Source organism: Cyanistes caeruleus, chromosome 38, assembly GCF_971803275.1.
Source record: "Cyanistes caeruleus chromosome 38, bCyaCae1.hap1.1, whole genome shotgun sequence".
Taxonomy (NCBI): domain Eukaryota; kingdom Metazoa; phylum Chordata; class Aves; order Passeriformes; family Paridae; genus Cyanistes; species Cyanistes caeruleus.
The window spans coordinates 31,857-51,951 of record NC_141739.1 but is presented as its reverse complement, the minus strand read 5'-3'; the positions used below and the strand labels follow the sequence as shown (position 1 = coordinate 51,951).

The 20,095-nt window shown below is 60.0% G+C and overlaps 2 protein-coding genes across 10 annotated transcripts; both read right to left on the bottom strand.

Annotated features, from left to right (window-relative positions):
* Positions 1–236: 236 nt before the first annotated feature.
* DPF1 (double PHD fingers 1) lies at positions 237–6,894 on the bottom strand. 2 transcript variants are annotated; one of them, XM_086872043.1, is made up of 12 exons: positions 6,775–6,894; positions 4,711–4,871; positions 4,220–4,312; positions 4,010–4,143; positions 3,424–3,513; positions 3,182–3,254; positions 2,855–2,980; positions 2,364–2,414; positions 1,872–1,988; positions 1,446–1,558; positions 1,240–1,321; positions 237–703 (listed from the first exon to the last, which is right to left on the bottom strand). In XM_086872043.1, the coding sequence occupies exons 1-12, from the start codon at positions 6,804–6,806 to the stop codon at positions 633–635; spliced, it is 1,143 nt and encodes a 380-aa protein (XP_086728169.1). In that variant the 5' UTR covers positions 6,807–6,894; the 3' UTR covers positions 237–632. The 2 variants fall into 2 exon arrangements, with proteins under 2 accessions (XP_086728169.1, XP_086728168.1); XM_086872042.1 differs by having other exon boundaries at positions 4,711–4,796; positions 6,775–6,877.
* Positions 6,895–9,099: 2,205 nt separating this feature from the next.
* Positions 9,100–19,985, bottom strand: LOC111942550 (atypical kinase COQ8B, mitochondrial-like). Of its 8 annotated transcripts, XM_086872012.1 has the most exons (17): positions 19,770–19,850; positions 19,111–19,179; positions 18,369–18,496; positions 17,868–17,997; positions 17,428–17,498; positions 15,546–15,624; positions 14,777–14,854; positions 14,254–14,358; positions 13,882–13,967; positions 13,204–13,344; positions 12,756–12,837; positions 12,384–12,477; positions 11,841–11,982; positions 10,922–11,029; positions 10,029–10,094; positions 9,625–9,711; positions 9,100–9,503 (listed from the first exon to the last, which is right to left on the bottom strand). In XM_086872012.1, exons 2-17 carry the CDS (start codon positions 19,118–19,120, stop codon positions 9,147–9,149), a joined length of 1,764 nt encoding a protein of 587 aa, XP_086728138.1. In that variant the 5' UTR covers positions 19,121–19,179; positions 19,770–19,850; the 3' UTR covers positions 9,100–9,146. The 8 variants fall into 8 exon arrangements, with proteins under 8 accessions (XP_086728138.1, XP_086728134.1, XP_086728140.1 ...); XM_086872008.1 differs by lacking the exon at positions 17,868–17,997 and having other exon boundaries at positions 19,770–19,980; XM_086872014.1 differs by lacking the exon at positions 17,868–17,997 and having other exon boundaries at positions 19,107–19,179.
* Between the last annotated feature and the right edge of the window lie 110 nt (positions 19,986–20,095).

Genomic DNA, 20,095 nt, shown 5'->3' with positions numbered 1-20,095 from the left:
GTTTTCCCTTCATTTCCCATGTTCCTCCCAAATTCTGGGTTTCCCCCTCCAAATTTTGGGTTTCTCTCCCTCAATTTCAGGCGCCCCACCCCAATAAATTTCAGACGCCACCCCCAAATTTCGAGTTTATCCCAAATTTTCGGGTCACTCCCCCCAATTTTACACCTTTTCTGCTCCCCCCCAATTACTCAGTTCCCCCTCCCCCCCCTTCCCGGATTTTGGGGGTCTCACACGGGTCGGGAGGGGGGGGAGACCCCCAAATTTACTGCACGGACACCACAGCACAGAACCGACCACGACACCACGGGGGGGCCCCAAAAGTGGGGGGAGGACACCCCAAAACCCACCCCGGGATGGGGGAGGGCGCCGGGCAAAGACCACCCCCCAAAAACCCCCCATGACAACACCAACCCCCCCCACCCCCCCAAATTCACCCGGGGGGGGAGGGGCGTGGGGGGGCCCCCCTTTTTTCCCATCATGCAACACTTTGTGCCCCCCCACCCCAAATTTGCAGCCCCCTCCCCAAATTTCCCCCTCCCCCCCCAGCTCTGTTATGGCTTTTGAAGGATTTTTGGGGGGGGGTTGGGGGTTTGGGGGGGTTTTGGGGGGTTTTGGGGGGGTTTTGGCCCCCCCTAAGTGAGGGTGATGAAGGCCGAGGCCTTTTCCTTCAGCTGCCTCAGGCACAGGTGGCAGCTCCAGCTCCCTGCGCCAAAAACCCCGGATTTTACCCAAAAAAACCCATGGGATTCACCCACAAAAATCAGGGAGAGCTCCCTGAGCCCCAAAATGCCCAGAATTTGATCAAAAATCCGCCCCAAAACCCAAAATTCCACACAGTTCCCTTTCCCAAAGCCCAAAATCCACCCCAAACCGGCAAAAAACACCCCAAAATTCCGCCCGAATCTGTCCCAAATCCCCCTAAAATTCCCTTTCCTACCCCCAAATCTGCCCCCCAAATCTCCCCAAATCTCTTCACACGCTTCCAAATCCCCACAAATCCCCTCAAAACACCAAAATCCCCTCAAATCTCCCCACATAAAATCCCCAAATCACCCCAAATTCCCCAAAAATCCTTCCCCAATCCCCCATAAAAATCCCCCAAATCCCTCCAAAGTCCCCAAATTCCCTCAAGTTCCCCCATATCTCCCCCAAAATCCCCAAATCCCCTCCAAATCTCCCTAAATCCCCAAAAATCCCCCCAAATCCCGAATTCCAGGGGATCCCCCCGGATTTGGGTACCCTCAGGGGGCTCGGCCATGGGCGGGCTCAGGCAGTACATGTGGTAACCGCGGTCGCAGTCGTCGCAGAACAGCAGCTGGTCCTGGTTTGGGGCAAAAAACCGGGATTTGGGAGAAATTGGGATTTGGGGTGAATTCGGGATTTGGGGAAAATCAGGACTGGGGAGAAAATCGGGATTTTGGGGCGGATTTTGGGGTGTCCCTCACGTCGTTCTCGGCGGTGCCACAGAGGCTGCAGGACTTGCACTCGATGCACTGCCAGCGGTAGGAGCGCGCTGCCGCCGCCATGGCCAGCGAGAACTGCAGGCACGACGGGTGCCCTGCGCCCCAAAAACCCCCAAATCACCCCCAAATCACCCCCAAACCACCCCAAAACCCACCCCAAAAACCGTCCCAAAACCATCCCGAAACCCCACACCCCAAAATCCCCACACAGCCAAATACCCCAAATGGCCCCAATGTCCCCACCGTGTCCCTGCTGTCCCCAATGTCCCCAATCCCCCAATGTCCCCGTGTCACCCAGTGTCCCCCCGTGTGTCCCCAATGTCCCCAATCCCCCCGTGTCCCCCGCTGTCCCCAATGTCCCTAATCCCCCCGTGCCCCCCAGTGTCCCCCCGTGTCCCCGTGTGTCACCGGCTCTCCCGCAGTCGGCGCACGCGATCAGCTGCTCCTCGGCCCCGCGCGCTCGGGCTCCGCCGGCACAGAAATCGCACGGACCCTCGGGGGGGGGCCCGGGGGGGGCGGGGCGGCCTGGGGGAACCCCAAAATGTGGGGGGGGAACCCCAAAAACACCGTCCCAAAAAAAACCCCAAAACTACCCCAAAATCTCTCAATGAAACTGCAAAATTTCCAGAGATCCCCCCCCAAAAACCCTTCCAGAGACCCCCAAAATGTGGGGGAAGGAGATTTCGGGATCTTTAGGGCTGGTTTGGGGCTGGTTTGGAGTGTTACGGTGATTTACAGGAGATTTCGGGGTGTTTTGAACAGTTTTGGGGTGATTTTGGTGTTATTCTGGGGTATTTTGGGGAGTTTTGGAGTGATTTTGGTGAGTTTTGGGATGATTTGGGGTTATTTGGGGGTGATTTGGGGTTATTTGGGGGTGATTTGGGGGTGATTTTGGAGTACCTGTGCTCCTGCGCTGGTTTTCGGGGACCCAGTTTAACTCTTTGTAAAACTCTGGGGGGGCAAAGGCACAAAAAAGGGGGGTGAAGACCCCCCCCAAAAATTGGGGGTGGGGTCCCAGGCCTTCAGGGACCCGCACCCAAAACCCAAAAAAAGGGACAAGACCCCTCAGAACCCTCTCAAAAATGGATCAGGGACCCCCAGGATGCCCCCAAATCAGGTCCAAGCCCCCCTGAACCCCCCAAAATGACACAGGGACCCCCAGACGCCCCCCAAAGTGGATCAGGGACCCCCAGAACCTCCACAAATAGATCAAGGACCCCCAAAAATGGACTCAGACCCCCCCCCAGACCACCCTAAAATCGCACAGGGACCCCAAAACCACCCCAAATGACACTGGCACCCCCAACCCCCCAAAACCGGGACAGAGACACCCCCCCCCCCCCCCCCCAAAATGGGGACAGATCCCCCCAGCCCCCCCAGCCCCTCCTCACGCTTGTGGTGGTTCCTGCGGGGGGGCCCCGCGCCCCCCCCCGGCTCCTCGCCCTCCTCCTCGGCCAGGTGGGTGTGGGTGTAGTGATAACTGAGCCCAGGGCGGTTCTTGTAGCGCTTCCCACAGACTGTGCGGACACGCGGACCCAGACACAGCACAGACACACGGACACGTGGACACAGGTCACTCAGGTCTGAGTGGTCACTCAGTGGGGAACAAGGATCCCCAACCCCCCAAAATTTGACCCAGATGCCCCAAACTTCCCCAAATTCAGCCTGGGGACCCCCAAGCCCCCCCCAGTTTACCCCCTGAGGCCCGCCCCACTCACTGTCACACACGTAGGGCTTGTCCCGCTCCTCCAGGACAGCGTCCACCCTCCTCTTCATCACCATCCCGTACGCCTGCGTGCAGCGCGGCCACACTGTGGTCAGCTCTGCGGCCATTCGGCCATCCGGCTGTCCAGCCGTGCGTGTGTCCGGCTGTCCAGTGATGGGGCTGTCCAGCCGTGGGTCCGGCTGTCCAGCTGTGTGGCTGTCCAGCTGTCCAGCCGTGCGGCCGCCGGACACTCACCTTGCCCTTGGCCTTGTTCTTGCGCCGGGGGGGGTCATCGTCCAGCTCGTCCCCCTCGGGGTCGTGCGGGAACTCGGGAGGGGGCGGCTTCTGGGGGGGGAGGGGAGGGTTGGGGATTTTGGAGCACTCTGGGGGGATTTGGGGGAGAAATTGGTGTTTGGGGTATTGGGGGGAGGGATGGACGGACTGATGGACAAGGGGTGGACAGATGGACAATGGACGGAGGGACAACGGACAGAGAGACAGTGGCTGGACAGCTGGACACACAGACAGACTGCAGGATGCGTGGCTGGATGGACAGAAGGATGGACAGTAGGATGGACACAGACACATGGACAGATGGACAGACACATGCATGTACAGACAGACACACAGACGGATGCATGCATGGACACATAGACAGCTGGACACATGGACACACATCCAGACACACGGACACACGGACAGACAGACACACAGACAAACGGATACATGGACAGATGGATGGACAGACAGACAGACACACAGCTGGCCGGACAGACGGACAAATGGACAGACGGACAGATGGACACATGGCCAGCCAGCTGGCCCCACGGCCAGCACTGACCGTTCCCTCGAGTGCCGTCTCCTCGTCCTTGCTGCCATCTCCCCCCTTGCGCTCGGGGGTCTCTGCGCAGAGCAGCGCCTCCAGCACCGGCCCCTCGGGCAGCGCCCCCTCCTTCCGCAGCGGCGCCTCGCAGTCTGCGCACACTGCCGGTCAGCTCCGGCCACCGCTCCGGCCCCTCCGGCCGCCCCTCCGGCCGCCCCCGGTACTCACAGGGCCGAAGCCGCGGAGCCTCCAGGATGTTCAGGCGCCGCTTCTTGCGCCAGCAGCGGGCAGGGTACGAGTAGATCTGGCCCGGGGACAGGCCTGGGGGCACAGCCGGACACAGTGACCACTCCGAACTGACCACAGCACCCCCGGACTGGCCCTGACTCCCGCAGAGTGACCCCAGTGACTCCAGAATGACTCTGAGCCCCCCCAGACCAACCCTGATCCGGACCACCAGACTGACCATGACCCCGAACTGACCCTTTGCCCCCGGAGTGACCCCGACCCCAAACTGACCCTGAACCCCCCAAGTGACCCCAGTGACCCCAAGCCCCCCAAGCTGACCCCAACTCTTCAGAGTGACCCCAACTTCCAGAGTGACCCTGACCCCAAACTGACCCCAACCCCGGGGGCGGTGCACTCTGTCCCTACCCCAGGGGTCTCTCCCCTATCCAGGGGGGGTCCCGGGGGTCTCTCCCCTGTCCCGGGGGTCTCACCGGGCCGCCGGTGCGCTCTCTCCATCCAGATGTAGGAGTTGCTCTGGGCCACCCCGGTCTGCGCGTCCAGGAAGGGCAGGCGGAGGCTGCGCTCGGCGCAGAGCCGGGAGTTGTAGCTGCGGCAGTGCTCCAGAGCCTCGCGGTAGAACTCCTCCCCCAGGCTGCGGGGGCACCGCCTGAACCCCAAAATCCTCCCCGACACCGGGGGGCTCCCCCCGACACCGGGACCCCCGCGCCGACACGGGGACCCCCGCCCAGACCGGCTCCGGACCCGCGGAACCCCGTCCGGAGCATCCCGGGGTGTCCCGGACACGGCTCCTCCCCCGGGCTGCGCGGGCACCGCCTGAACCCCAAAATCCGCCCCCAACCCAGGGACACCCACCCCGAGACCCCCGCCCAGGCCGATCCCGCCTGTCCCCGAGCAGTGGGGGGACCCCAAAATCCACCCCGATACCCCCAAATTCAGGGGTCCCGCCTGAACCCCAAAGATCCCCTGGACCAAACCCCAGATCGCCCTTGGCCCCAAAACCCCTCCCGGAGCTTCCCGGCCCCGTTATCTCTGTTTCTCACCCCAAAACTCCGCTCTGGGGTCCGGGGGTGACCGCAAATCTTGGGACCTCCCCCCAAACCCCCCAGAACCCCATCGGGAACCCCAAATCACCCCACAAGAGCAGCACGACCCCCCAAAAACGGATGAAGTCATCGGGGACCCCAACTCTGTGGACCCCAGACCCCAAAATTCGACCCCAACGACACCCCAGAAGGGCCCCACCCCCCAGCGCATCGCTGTCCCTTTTGGGGGGCTCAAGGTGGGACCCCCCAATTCGGGGACCCCCAAAACCTTTGTGACCCCCCCCCAGAACATCATGGCCCCAATTTGGGGAGACTCCAAAATCCAAAAACCCCCGACCCCCCCCCCCCCCAAAATGGGGGGACAGCGCCTGGTCTGACTCTCCCCAACCCCATAAACCCCCAGGGATCCCCCAAAAAATCCCCGGGGGTGGGGCCGGAACCGGGATCAGAACCGGGATTGGGACCGGGACCAGGATCGGGATCAGAACCGGGACTGAGATCAGAACCGGAGCTGGGACCGAGACCGGGACCGGGTCAGTGCCGGGGTCAGAACCGGGACCGGAGGTTCAGGTACCGGAGGGGAGGGACCCAGTTGGGACGGGGCCCAGCACCGGGACCGGGATCGGAACCAGGAGCGGGATTGAGTCAGGACTGGAACCGGGATCAGAACTGGGACGGTGCTGGGACCAGGACCGGGACCGGGTCAGGACCAGGACCAGGATTGGGATCGGGACCGCGGCCTCATCCCTGCCGCTACCGAGGGTCCCCCAAGGTAAATCCCGCTCTACCGGTACCGGAACCTCCAACCCAGGGACCCCCAACCCCGGGACCCCCATCCCCTCCGGTACCGGGACCTCCAATCCCTCCGGTACCGCATCCCCGCCGGGTCCGTCCCTGCCGGTACCGGGGGCTCGGCTCCCCGTGGGTTCCTCCCCAGCGGAGCCATGGCTCCGTCCCCGCCCGAACCGGGGCCCCTTCCTCACCGGCACCGGGGCTCATCCCCTCCGGTACCGGCACCTCCATCCCTGCCGGGTCCAGTCCCTCCAGTACCGGCACCTCCATCCCCGCTGGTACCGGGGATCATCCCCACCCGTACCGGGGGCTCCATGCCGGAATCTCCATCTCCACCGGTACCAGCGGCTTCATCCTCACCGGTCCATCCCCTCCGGTACCGGCACCTCCATCCCCGCCGGTACCGGCATCTCCATCCCCACCGGTATCGGTACCTCCATCCCCTCCGGTACCGGCACCTCCATCCCCGCCGGTACCGGCACCTCCATCCCCTCCAGTACCGGGTCCCCACCCTCACCGGGTCCCTCCCCTCCAGTACCGGGGCTCCATCCCCGCCGGTACCGGGGGTCCCACCCAGCCGGTCCCGGGGGTCCCTCCTTGCCGGTGCCGGTACCGGAGCCTGCTCCCCCTCCCCGCGCGGCCCCTCCGTGCCCCTCCCCGCGACGGGGGCCGTGCCCGGTGCCGGAGCCCCCCACTCACCATTTGAGGGGTTTGTGCAGAGCCGTGGCCATTTTGCGCCGCCGGGGCCGCTCCGCGCTCGGGGAGGGGGCGGCGGGGTTCGGCCCCCCCTCCCCCGCTCCCTTCCCCCGACCCCCCCCGGGGGGCGCTCCCGAGCCCGCCGGGACCCCCGCCCCTCCCCCCCCCCCGCTCCCGGTGCCCCCCGGGCCCCGCCGGTACCGGGAGGGGGGGAGGGGAGGGGAGCGGGGGGGAAATGGGGGAGAGGGGGCGGGACTACAACTCCCGACGTGCCCCGCGCGCCGCTGATTGGCGGAGGGGATGTCAATCACGCACCGGGGCGGGGCTAAAAGGCGAGCCCGCCCCCTCACCCGTCTTCGCGGGGGGCGGGGGGGGGCAGCGACCCCCCAAAATCCCCCAAGAATCCCAGGAGATTCCTGAACCCCCCGAGATTCCCAAATTCTCCCAAAATTCCCCCCAAAATCCCCTCCTGGCCCCCCTCAGACTCCCAAAACCCCCCACAGATCTCTCAGACCCCCAAAATCCCCTCCTGGACACTCCCCCCCCCCGAACCCTCCAAACCCAACCCGACCCCCCTCAAATTCTCCCACAGACCCTCCCCAGATGCTCCAAAATTCCCCAAATCACCCCAAATCTCCCCTATGGACCCCCCCGATACCCCAAAACCCTAATAGAGCTCCTCAGACACCCCAAAATTCTCCGAATCTCCCCGAAGATCCCCTCATAGACCCCCTGGAACACCCCGGGACCCCCAAATCTCCCTCACAACCCCAAATTCCCCCCAAATCCCCCATAAAACCCCAAATCCCCCCTATAATCCCCCCAAATCCCCCATAAAACCCCAAATCCCCCCTATAATCCCCCCAAATCCCCCCAGAGACCCCTCCCAAACCCCCAAATTCCCCCTCGGCAGCCGCGGCCCCTTTAAGGGGGGGGGGGGGCGCGGTTTCCATGGCAACGGCGGTACTGGGAATGGGGGGGCGGCCCCGCCCGGCCCGGGAAAAACGGGAAAAAAACCGGGAATTCGGGAAAAATCGGGGGTAATTCGAGGAAAATCGGGGAATTCAGGAAAAAGTGGGCGGGAAATGGGGAAAAATGGAGCAAAAATGGGGGAATTTGGGAAAAAATGGGGGGAAACCCGGGGAATTTGGGAAATAAAGGGGGGAAAATGGGGGAATTTGGGAAGAAATGGGGGAACTTGGGGAAAAAACGAGGGAAAAACCGGGGAAATTGGGAAAAGTGGGAGAGAACCTGAGGAATTTGGAAATAAATGGGGGAAAACCTGGGAATTTGAGAAAAAATGGGGGAATTCGGGATAAAATGGGGGAAAAATGGGAGTTTGGGAAAAAATGGGGGAAAACCCCGAGGAATTTGGGAAAAAAACTGGGGTGAAAATGGGAAACCACAAAATGGGGAAAAGGGGGAAAAATGAGGGGAAAATAGAGGGAAATGAGGAAAAACTGAGAGAAAACGGGAAAAAATAGGGGAAAATAGGAAAAATAGGAAAATATGGAAAAATAGGGAAAAAAATGGGGGAAAACATGGGAAAATTGTGAAATAATGGGGGGAAAGTGGAATAAAGTGGGAATTTGGGGAAAAAACATGGGCTGGGGTTGGGAACATCTGGACCGGGATCCCCTGGCCCTTCCCCCGCTGGTGCCGTTCTGATCCATTTTCGGTTTTTGTGGAATTCTTTTTTATGGAATTCCGGAGAATTCCAGAGCTCAACGCGGCCGCTGCTTAAAGGGACTGGGAGAGATCAGAGGAGAAAATCGGGGGGGGTCCCCAAATCCTGACCCCAAACCACAATCCCTGACCCCAGTCCCTCCCCGGCAGAGGTCTGGGGGACACGGGGGACATTTAGGGGGACATTCGCGACATTTGGGGGACACTGGGAGGGCTTTGGGGGCAATGGGGTTGTTTGGGGCACTGGGAGGGTCTTTGGGGTTTTTGGGGACATTTTTGGGGCAGAGCGGGGTCCGCAGACCCCAGCCGTGCGCCAAGGCCCCACCCCCTCATGAATATGCAAATAAACAACCCCAGCCCAGGAAGCTTCTGCTGGATGCCTCATGAATACGCAAATTTAACAAAACCCCCCCCGCCCAACACAGCCACTATTGGCTGGCGGCCGTATGAATATGCAAATATAATGCGAGCCCCGCCCACCAGGGCCCCGCAGCCATTGGACGGAGACTATACGAATATGCAGATGAGCCAGAACCCCGCGCGCTGACCCCGCCCACAAACAACCCCGAGCCCCGGATCGGCCCCAAAATTCCAAAACCTCCCAAATCCCAGGAACCCCAAAATCAAAGAACCCAGCCCCGATTTTGGGGTCAAATCCCCCTTTATTGGGGAGGGGTCTCCACCCACCCTCACCGGGGGGGCTCCCTGTCCCCCCGCCCCGCTCCGGGGGCTCCCCCCGGTATTTTGGGGTCCCCCAGGGGGTTTTGGGGGCCCCAGTAGCTCTCGTAGACCTCCTGGAAGATGTCCCGGCAGTGCACGCGCCCCCCGAGGCGGGTGCAGGCCAGGAAGACCCCCCCCAATTTGCGGTGCAGGGCGTAGCTGGGCTCGGGGGGGGGACCCAGGCGGTCCCGCAGGATTTGGGGGAGCAGTCCCCGCACCCCCCGAGCCGTTCGCTGCCCCCCCAGAGCCCCGAAATCCCAGGGCTGGGGACCCCCAAAGGGCTCCCCCAGGAGCAGCACAGCCTGGACGTGCAGGGACTGCAGAGCCTGGGGGGGAATAAATGGGGGTCAGGGGGTCCCCCAAATCGGGAACCCTGAAATGGTGGGGGGAAACGAAGAAAATCCCAAAATCTGGGAGGGGAAAAGCCCCTAATTCGGGGCTTTTTACCTGGGACTCGAATCCCGTCAGGAATTTCAGATCCCGGGATTTCCTCAGGATTTTCTCCTCGTCCCTCTCAGCTGCGGCCCGGATCACCTGAAATCCCAAAAATTCTGTTTTCCTCCCAAATTCTGGCCTCACTTTCCAAATTCTTCCTTTTTTTAACCAAATTCCTGTGGTTTTTCCCCCTTTTTCCCATTTTTTTCATCAAAATCCGCACAAAAATCACCCCGGGTGTTCTCAAAATCCCACGAAATTCCAGAAAAATCCCACAAAATCTCACAAAATCTCAAAATCCCCCAGAGTACCCCAAAAAATTCCCCATTTTTCCCATTTTATTCCCATTTTTTTCCCGTTTGTTCCCTTTTTTTTCCCGTTTTTTCCCCATTTTCCCCCGTTTCTTCCATTCCCACCTCGATGTAGTGATCAGTGAATTCCCGCTCAAATTCCCGGGTGGCTCCAAAATCCAGCAGCGTTACCTGGAGAGACCCCAAAATCCCCCAAAATCCCCAAATTTGGGGGTTCCCATGGAATCCCAGAAAAATCGGCCCCAAATTCACCCCAAATCCCCCAAAAATCTTCTCCAAATTCAACAAAATCCTCAAAAAATCCTCAAAAATCCCCCCAAATCCCAAAATCTTCCCCAAATCTTCTCCAAATGCCCCAAATCCCACAAAATCCTCTCAAGAATCCCCAAATTCCCCCAAAATCTTCCCAAAATGCCCCAAATTCTTTCAAGATTTTCCCAAAATCGTCTCAAAATTCCCCCAAATTTCCCCAAATCTCATTCGAATCTCCTTAAATCCCCCAAAAACTTCTGAAAACCCCACAAAATCTGCAAAATTCCCTCAAATCGCCCTAAAATCCCCCCAAATCTTTTCCACAGCCCCCAAAAATTCCTCCTAACCCCAAATCCCACAAAAATCCTACAAAATTCCCCAAAATCTCCCCAGAACACCTCGAATCTGACAAAAATCCCCAAATCCCCCCAAATTCCTCCAAAACAGCCCCTCAAATCCCCCAAAATCTCATAAAAATCCCTCAAGTCCATCCCAAATTCCCCCCAAAATTCCCCAAATCCCAAAGAAATCCCTTAAAAATCCCAGAAATCCTCCCCAAAACCGGAAAATCCCCCAAGTCCCACCCAATCATCTCAAAATCCCCCGAGAATCCCAACAAAATCCCCTGAAATTCCTGAAAATCCCAACAAAACTCCCCCAAATTCCTTTTAGTTCCCCTGAAATCCCCCCAAACAGCCCTGAGTGCTCCCGGAAGGCGCCGGGAATTTTGGGAATTCTGGGCTTACCGTGTGGCTCTGGGAGTCATAGAGGAAATTGGCCCAGTTGGGGTCGGTCTGCATGAAACGGAACTGGAAAAGCTCCAGGAGGCAGAGCCGGAGCAGCTGGGAGCAGATCTGGGACACGAAGGGTTAAATCCGGGAGCCCCCAAATCTCCCAAAATCCCAGAAATCCCGAGAAAGTCACAAGAAAATCCCGAAAAGCGGGGAGAAAATGGTTAAAAATCGCTTTAAAAGCGCCCTGAAATGTGGGAAAAAGGCTGGGAAACACCCCCAAAATCTCCCCAAAACTCCCCCAATAATTAAAAAACACCCCAAAATTATCCCAAATCCTCCCAAAATTCAAAAAAATTAAAAAAATTACTCCAGAATCATCCCAAATCCTCCCAGAATCCCTTCAAATCCCTCGAAACCCAGACCCCGCTCCCAAAAATTATCCCAATCCCTATAAACTGGGAGTCCCTCAAATTCCAGGGTTCCACCTCCAAAAAAAACCCCAAATCCCCCAACTTTGGGGTCCCAACCCTCAAAAACCTCCCAAATTTGGGGTTCCACCCCAAAAAAACCCCAAAATCCTCCCAGAACTCCCCCAAATTCCAGGGTCCCAACCCCAAAACTCCCTAAATCCCCAAAATTCCCCCAACTTCCCCCCAAATTTTGGGGTCCCACCCCCCAAAAAAATCCCCAAATCCCCCAAAAATTCCCCCCAAACCTCCCAAATTTGGAGGTCCTGCCCCCAAAAAAGCCCCAAATTCTGGGGTCCAACTGCCACAAAAAAATTCTCAAAACTCCCAATTCCCTCATTCCCAATCCTGAATTCCCAAATTCCCAATCCCCAAATCCCCAAACCCTCATTCCCCAATTCCCAATGCCCGATTTCCCCCAATGCCCTCAATCCCCCATTCCCCAATTCCGGAATTTTCCCCACCTGGTCCCGCCGTTCCTGGGGGAGGCTCTGCCCGCGCTCCAGGGCCTCTCCCCTTCCCCACTCGGTGCAGAGCACTCGGCGCGAGCTCAGCGGGGCCACCACGGCCGGCACCCGGAAAAACGGATCCGAGCCCAGCAGGGATCTGGGAACAGCCCGCAATTCCCGCATTCCCAAAAAATCATCCACCCGGAAACGCCCCAAAACCCCCAAATCCCCCCAAAATCCTACCCAGAGAAACGGATCCGACCCCAGCGCGGATCCGGAAAGATCCGAAAAATCCTGAATTCCCAAAAAATCCACCCCAAAAGCCTCAAAATCCCGTAACCCCCCCCCCACCCAAAATCCCCAAAGGAATTGGCGGATTGCTGGGATTCCCGCTGGGATTCATGGAATTCGCACCGGGACTGCTGGAATTCCCAGAATTCTCGGAATTCCTGTTGGGATTGATGGAATTCCTGCTGGGATTCCCAGAATTCCCACCAGAATTGCCAGAATTCCTGTTGGGATTGCCGGAATTCCCATCAGAATTCCTGGGATTCCTACCGGAAGCGGGCGGCGCTGGCGGCCTCGCGCTCGTAGTCGCATTCCAGCTCCAGCTCCCGCTGCAGAGTCCGCAGGGAGTGAGCGGGAAACAGCCCTGGGAACAACAACGGGAATGTTGAGGAAAAAATGGGAATGCGGGGGGGGGGAATTGGGGAAAAACGGAAATATGGGGAAAAATGGAAAAAATGGGAATGTCGGGGGGAAAACATGGGAATTTGGGATAACAGGAATGGGAAGTGGGGAAAAAAAGGAATGGGGGAAAACGGGGATGGGGGAAAACGGGAATGGGGAATGGGCTGATTTGGGATGAGTCTGGGGTGATTTTGGGGATATTTGGGGTGATTTGGGGGGGATCTTGGGGCACTGTGAGACCTTTGGGCAGGCCAGGGCTGAGGCTCAGTAGCGTCAGGAGATTCTCGATGTCGCTGCCGATGCTGAGGGCGACGCCCGGGTACTGTGGGGAGCCCAAATCCCCAAATTCCAGCCCAAACTTGGCCCCGAATGCCAAATCCCGGCGCAAATTCCCAAATTCCCACCCCAGGATCCCAAATTTCGATCCTGAATCCCAGATTCCATCCCAGGTATCCACATTTCCAGCCCAAATTCCCAAGCTTCCATCCCCAGTTCCCAAATTTCCACCCCTGAGCTCCAAATCCCGGCCCAAATTCCTTCTCGAACTCCCCAAACTCCCACCCCAGGTCCCCCAAATCCCACCCCAAATTCCTGGAATTCCCAAATCCCAGCCTGAATCCCCCAAATTCCCACCCCGGGACCGCCAAATCCCCCCAGAATTCTCCCAGAATTCCCAGGTTTTCTCCACCTGGATTTTGATGGCGACGTCGGCGCCGCTCCGGAGCCGTGCCCGGTGCACCTGGCCCAGGGAGGCAGCGGCCACAGGGAATTCCTGGAATTCCTGGAGCTGATCCCGCCAGCCCGGACCCAGCTCCTCATCCAGGACTGCCTGGGATCCAAAAATCCCCAAAAAATCCCAAAATTTCATCAAAATCCAGACAAAAATACTGTAAAACAGCATAAAAAACCGCAAAATTCCCCTGGGATCCCGGGAATTTTGGGAATTCCTGGAGGTGTTTCCGCCAAGCCCGGCCCAGCTGCGGGTCCAGGACAGCCGGGGATCCCAAAACTCCCCAAAAATTCCCAAATTTAAAAAAAAAATCTAGCCAAAAATATCATAAAATAGCACAAAACCCCACAAAAATCCCACAAAATTCCCCAAAATCCCGGGAATTCCCAGAGCTGCTCCGGGCCCAGCTCCGCATCCAGAACCTCCTGTGGGGACAAGGATCCCAAATTCCAAAAAAATCCTAAAAAAATCCCCAAAAAAATCCCCCAAAAATCCCCCCCAAATCCTCACAAAATCCCACAAAAATCCCCCACAAATCCCCACCCAAATCCCACAAAATCCCCAAAACTTCTCCCAGACCCCTCAGAATTCCCCTAAAATCCCACAAATCCCCCAAATGCCGTCGTGGAGGCTCACGAAGCTCTGCCAGCCGGGCATTGGCTCCGCGTGGTGCCGGAGCCGCTCCAGGATCCGCTGGAGCTGCGGGGTCAGCAGGGCCGGGTCTGCGGGGAGGGGTCGGGATTGGGGGATTTGGGGGATTTATGGGATTTTCTGGGGGTTTCTGGGATTTAGGGGGGATTTTAGGAGAATTTTATGGGATTTAGAAAGGGCTTTTGGGAAAATTTAGGATTTTAGGGGAACTTGGGAGAAATTTAGCGGGAATTTATGGGATTGTTAGGGGAACTTTATGGGATTTGGGGGTTTTTAAGGGTGGTTTTGGGGCTGTTGTTTTGGAGTTTTTGGGGTTTTCCAGGGTGTTTTGGGGGTGTTTTTGGGGGTTCTTCACACCTGCCATGCTGAGCAGCTGTCCCAGCTTGAGCGCCGCCCCCCGGGCCCGGCTCAGTGCGGCCACCAAACGCTCAGCGGAGGCTTCCGACAGCAGGGGGCTCGGGGCTGCGGGGAAATTGGGGAGGGGGACATGGAATTGGGGAAGGGAACCCAAAAATTGAGGGAAACCCGAAATTGGGGAGGGGGACCCAAAATGGGAATGGGGTCCAGAGCTGGGGCCAAAATTGGGGATGGAGAGCCCAAAAATTGGAGAAGGGGACCCAACATTTGGGATGGGGACCCCGAAATGGGGGCTGGGGACCCCAAAAAAGGGGAGGAGACCCCAGATTGGGTTTTGGGGGAAATGAGACCCCAGAAATGGGTCTGGGGGAGGAAAATGGGGGGGCAAGACCCCAAAAAATGGGGTTTGGAGACCCCCAAATAAGTCTGGGGGGTGTTGGGGGGATTTCAGGGAGATGTGGGGGAGGTTGGGTGGATTTGGGGGTTCCCCCCTTGGGACGGGGGTCTCGGGAGTCCCACTCACCCCGCGGCCGCTCCTGCCCACGCAGCCGTGTCCGGGCGGCCTTGGCCAAAGCCCCCAGCCCCAATTGCAGAGCCACACCTGGGGAACCCCAAATGGGACCCCTAAACTGGGACCCCAAACTGGGAATTCCAGTGCCCCCCACAGTAACCTAACCCTAACCCACAGTCCCTCCCATCCATCCCAGTCCCTCCAGACCCTCCCAGTTCCCCCATTTCCCATTCCCAGTCCATCCCAGTCCCTCCCAGTTCCCCCATTCCCAGTCCATCCCAGTCCCTCCATTTCCCATTCCCAGTGGCTCCCAGTTCCCGCATTTCCTGTTCCCAGTCCCCCCAATCCCCTCCCAGTGGCTCCCAGTCCGTCCCAGTTCCCTCAGTACCTCCCATGGTCGCAGCCCGCGCCATTCTGCTCACGGGCACCGGGCGCCCCTGGCCCCTCGCGCCGCCCTGGGAGGCTCCGAGTCAGGGACCCCCAAATCCGGGACCCCCAAACGCGGGACCCCCCCAAATCCGGGACCCCCAAAACCCAGGACCCCAAACCCGGGACCCCGAAATCCGGGATCTCCAAATTCCGAGACCCCCCCCAAATCTGGGACCCCCAAAACTGGGACCACAAAACCCGGGACCGCCCCAAACCGGGGACCCCTCCCTAAATCCAAAACTCCCCCAAACCCGGGACCCCCCAAAATCCAGGAACCCCCAAAATCCAGGATCCCCCCCGAAAAGAGCTGGGACCTCCCCAAAATCGGGGACCCCTCCACAAAATCACTGACCTGGTCCTGGGGGGGGTCCCGGTTTTGGGGGTGGTCCCGGTTCCTGGGGGGGTCCCGGTTTTGGGGGGGGTCCTGGTTCCTGGGGGGATCCCGGTTTTGGGGGTGGTCCCGCGCCCCCGAGGGGCGGAACCCCCGCAGGTACCCCCGGGAGAGCCCGAGCAGCATCGGGGGGCACACCGGGGGGGGGATTTGGGGGGTCACGGGGTGGTTTGAGGGGGAGTCTCGGGGAGGATTTAAGGGAGGGTTTCGGGGACAGGTGCGGGGTACGGGAAGGGTTTTGGGGGTCTCGGTGGGGTTCCGGGGATCAGGGGGCGGTTTTGGGGGGTCTCTGGAGGGCTTCAGGGAGTTCCGGGGGGGGGGAGGCCCGGCTCAGCTCCGTTCCCGCGCTCCCCGCGTGCCCTTGCGCCGCTTCCGGGTTTAAAGGCCCCCGCCCCCTCCCAGCGAGAGCCAATCAGAGCCGTGCTGCTCACACAGACCGCGCCCACTCGGGGCGAGACGGCGCCCAGTGGCGGATCTGGGGGAAAACGCCGCGACCCCTCCCCCAAATGAGGGGTCTGGACCCCCTCCAAATTCCCCCAAACCCCCCCAAGTTCCCCCGAATTCGCCCAAATCTCCCCAGAACCCCCCCCAAATCCCCGGAATCCCTCCAAACCCCCTCAAATTCCCCCCAAATCTCCAAGTCCCCCCAAACCCCACCAAGACCTCCCCAAATCTCCCCAGTTTCTCCCCAGAATTAAATCAGAGACCCGTTTTTATTGGGGGGAGGGGTCTCTCCGGGGGCGGGGCCACCCCAAATGCCCCCAAAACTCCCGAAAACCTCATCAAATTCCCCCTAAGACCCCTCAAATCTCCCCCCAGACTCCCCAAAACCGCCCAAATCTCTCTCTAAAGGCCGATTTTTATTGGGGAGGGGTCTCCAGGGGGTGCAGCAGCACGGCGCGGCCCCGCAGCCCGCCCCGCAGCCCCCCGGGGGGCAGCACGAAGCCCCCTCCCCACCTGCGGGGGCTCAGCTCGCTCAGTTGGGCGTTGCTGGCCCCGAGCGCTCCCAGCGGCCACAGCTGGGGCCGGGGGCTCTTCCCCTGCAGCGCCAGCACCAGGACCCCCGACCCAAATCCCGACCCCGAGCCAAATCCGGGAACCCCCTCAGCCTCGGACCCCTCCTCAAATCCGGACCCGTCCCCAAATCCCGACCCCTCCTCAAATCCCAACCCCAACTCAAATCCGAGCGTGCCCTCAGCCTGGGACCCCTCCTCAAAACCCGACCCCACCCCAAATCCCGACCCCTCCCCAAATCCGGGCGTGTCCTCGGCCTGGGACCTCTCCTCAAGCCGGGACCCCTGCCCCAAATCCCACATCCCCTGGGCCTGGGACCCCTCCCCGGGCCCCCCAGGAGGGACCCTCGGCCCCGGGGGGGTCACAGGCCCGGCCAGAGCCCCCTCCCCAAGGAGCACCCCGCCCCGCGCGTGGAACACGTTGGGGATCTCGGGGTCCCGCAGGAATTGGGGTCCCAGGGGGGCCCGGGGGGGCACGGCCAGGAGCAGCCCTGGGGGGAGAAGGGGGCGTCAGGGGGGGTCGGAGGGGGTCAGGGACCCCTCCTCGGGTCGTTGTGCACCCCCTGAGCCCCGAAACCCCCCCCCAAATCCCCTCCTGACCCCAAATCCCCCCAAACTCCCTCAAACTCCCCCAAATCCCCTCCCGATCTGCTTGGGACTGTGGTTTGGGGGATTTCAGGGGGCGTTTGGGGGATTTGGGGTGGAGTTTTGGGGCTCAGGGAGGTTTGGGGGCCTCAGGGGTTTTTGGGGAGGGTTTTGGTGGATTTTAGGGCTCAGGGGTTTTTGGGGGGGGTCAGGGGCTGTTTTTGGGGGGTTTTGGGGCCCCTCACCGTTGAGCAGGGCCCAGTGGGCCTTGTGGCCGCGGCGGCAGCAGGGCCCGTGGTTGCTGTCCTCATCATAACTGCAGGGTCAGGGACCTCAACCCAGAGACACAGACCCCACAGAGACCCCATGGAGACCCCAACCCAGAGATACGGACCCCACAGACCCCATAGAGACCCCATGGAGACCCCAACCCAGAGATACGGACCCCACAGACCCCATAGAGACCCCATGGAGACCCCAACCCAGAGATACGGACCCCACAGACCCCATGGAGACCCCAACCCAGAGATACGGACCCCACAGGGACCTCAAAGGGACCCCACAGGGAGCCCTCAGAGCCCAGAGTGAGCCCCCAAATCCCAAATGGAGCCCCCAAATCCCAAAGGATACGGGATGAGGAGGGGGCGGCCCAGACCCCAATCCCAGACCCCAAATCCAAGGATACGGGACCAGAAGGGGGTGGCCCCTCTGGAGGTGCCGCAGGACACGGCCGAGGTTGGGCCCCCCCAGCCCCCCCTGCAGCAGCTCAGCCCGGCACGGGAGCAGCTCCTGGGCCAGCGCGGCCAGCTGGGCGGCTGGAACCCCAGAGTAACCCAAAATATCCTAAAAAACAGCCCAAAGTACCCAAAACACCCCCAAAACCACCCCAAATACCCGCAAAACCAGTCCAAAATACCCCAAAAACCATCCCAAAATACCCCAAAAATCCCAAAATATCCTTAGATACCCCAAAATACCCCCAAACCACCCCAAAGTACCCCCTAAACCATCCCCAAAAATACCCCAAAATACCCGAAACCTCCCCAAATCATCCCAGAAACACTTGAGACCCCCCCCAAATCCCCCCAACTCCCCTCAAAATCCCCCCCAAATCCCCCCCAAACCTCCCAGCCCCCACCCCAGTGCCCCCCAAACATCCCCCAAATGTCCCAGGACCCCCCCCCACCTGAGAACATCTCCCCGTGGCGGGTGTAGCCCCGGGCCCGCGCCGTCTCCAGCAGAGCCCCCAGACCCAATTGGGGCCGGGGGGGTCCCAGCAGCGCCCCCGCCATGGCCAGCGCCACCAGGCCACACCTGGCAGGGGCAGGAGCCTCATTGGGGGGATTTGGGGGGGCCTTGATTGCATTTGGGGAGATTTTGGGGGAGATTTTGGGGGAGATTCTGGGGTTTTGAGGGAGTTCTGGGAGGGGGTTGTTTGGTTTGGGGGAATTTTTGAGGGTTTTTTAAGGGGGATTTTGGGGTATATTTGTGGGTTTGGAGGGAGTTTTGGGGGGGCTTTATTTGGTTTGGAGGGATTCTAGAGGGTTTTTTGGGGAAAGATTTTGGGGTTTTGAAGGAATTTTTTGGGTTTGGGGGGATTTTGGGGGTGGTTGGGGCATTTTGGGGGGACTTTGATTTTGAGGGGATTTTAGATGAAATTATTTGTTTTTTGGACAGAATTACAAGATTTTAGTGCGTGTTACAAAACAATTTTTTTTTTTTTTTTGAGAAATTTTGGAGGTTTTTTTTGGAGGATTCATTAAAATTCCAAAATCATCCCCAAAATTCCAATAAAACCTCCCCAAAAAATCCCAGTAAGACCCCAGAGAATCCCACCAAATCCCCATAAAGTTCCCCCAAAATAAAAAAAAAACGTCCCCAAAGTTTCAGTAACATCCCCAAAACTCCCCCGAAGCTCCCAGACTCACTGGGGGCCATCCTGGATCAGGGGGGGCACGGGCCGGTGGAACAGGAGCCACTTCAGGGGGCCCTGGAAGCTTTTTGGGGAGGGGGCACGGTGGGAGACCCCCCCCATAACCGGGGGGAGCCCCTGCTGTACCACCTCCCCTTAAAATCCCGGTTCAGGGGGGGCTGAGACCCCCACAGGAGCCCCAAAATCCCTCCCAGGACCCCCTGAGAGTCCCCAGACCCCTTCCCAAATCCCCCCCAGATCCCCCAGGACCCCCAAATCCCCCCCTGGACCCCCAAAATCCCCCTCAGAACACCCTGAGAGCTTCCCCCCCCCCCCGACCCCTCCCCAAAGCCCCCCCAGGACCCCTCCCTGATCCCTTTCCAAGACCCCTCCCCAAGGACCCTCCCCAAAACCCCCCAGGACTATTCCAAGACCCCCCCGGACCCCTCCCCAAAATACCCCAGAACCCTCCTTGGACCCCTCCCCCAAACCCCCAGACCCACCCTAACACTCCCAGATCCCCCCAACACTCCCGGACCCCTACTTGGACCCCACCCAACCCCCCTCCAGACCCCTCCCCAGACCCCCCTTTGACACCCCACAAGGACCCCCCCCCCCCAACCCCCCCCCGGCTCCTTTCACGACCCCGCCCCCCATGACCCCCCCCCCCCCAACCTGTCCCTGCGCCGCTTCAGCAGCTCCCGGAGGCCTCCGTCCTCTCCCAGCGCCTCCCCCGCTCTCTCCAGCGCCTCCCGCAGAACCCGCCCGAGCCCGGGGGGGGTCCCGGGGGTCCCGGGGAGCGGCGGGGGAGGGGGCGCGGCCGGGGGGGGAGGGGGCGCCCGCTCCATGCCCGACCCCGGGGTCAGGGGGCGCCGCTTCCGTCTCACCTCTGATTGGCTGGAGCCGCGCGGAGGAGGCGGGCGCTGCTGAGGGGATTCGCGCGGCGATTGGTTGGATTGGGAAGGCACGGCGCGGTGATTGGTCAGTTCGGGTCGGGGCGC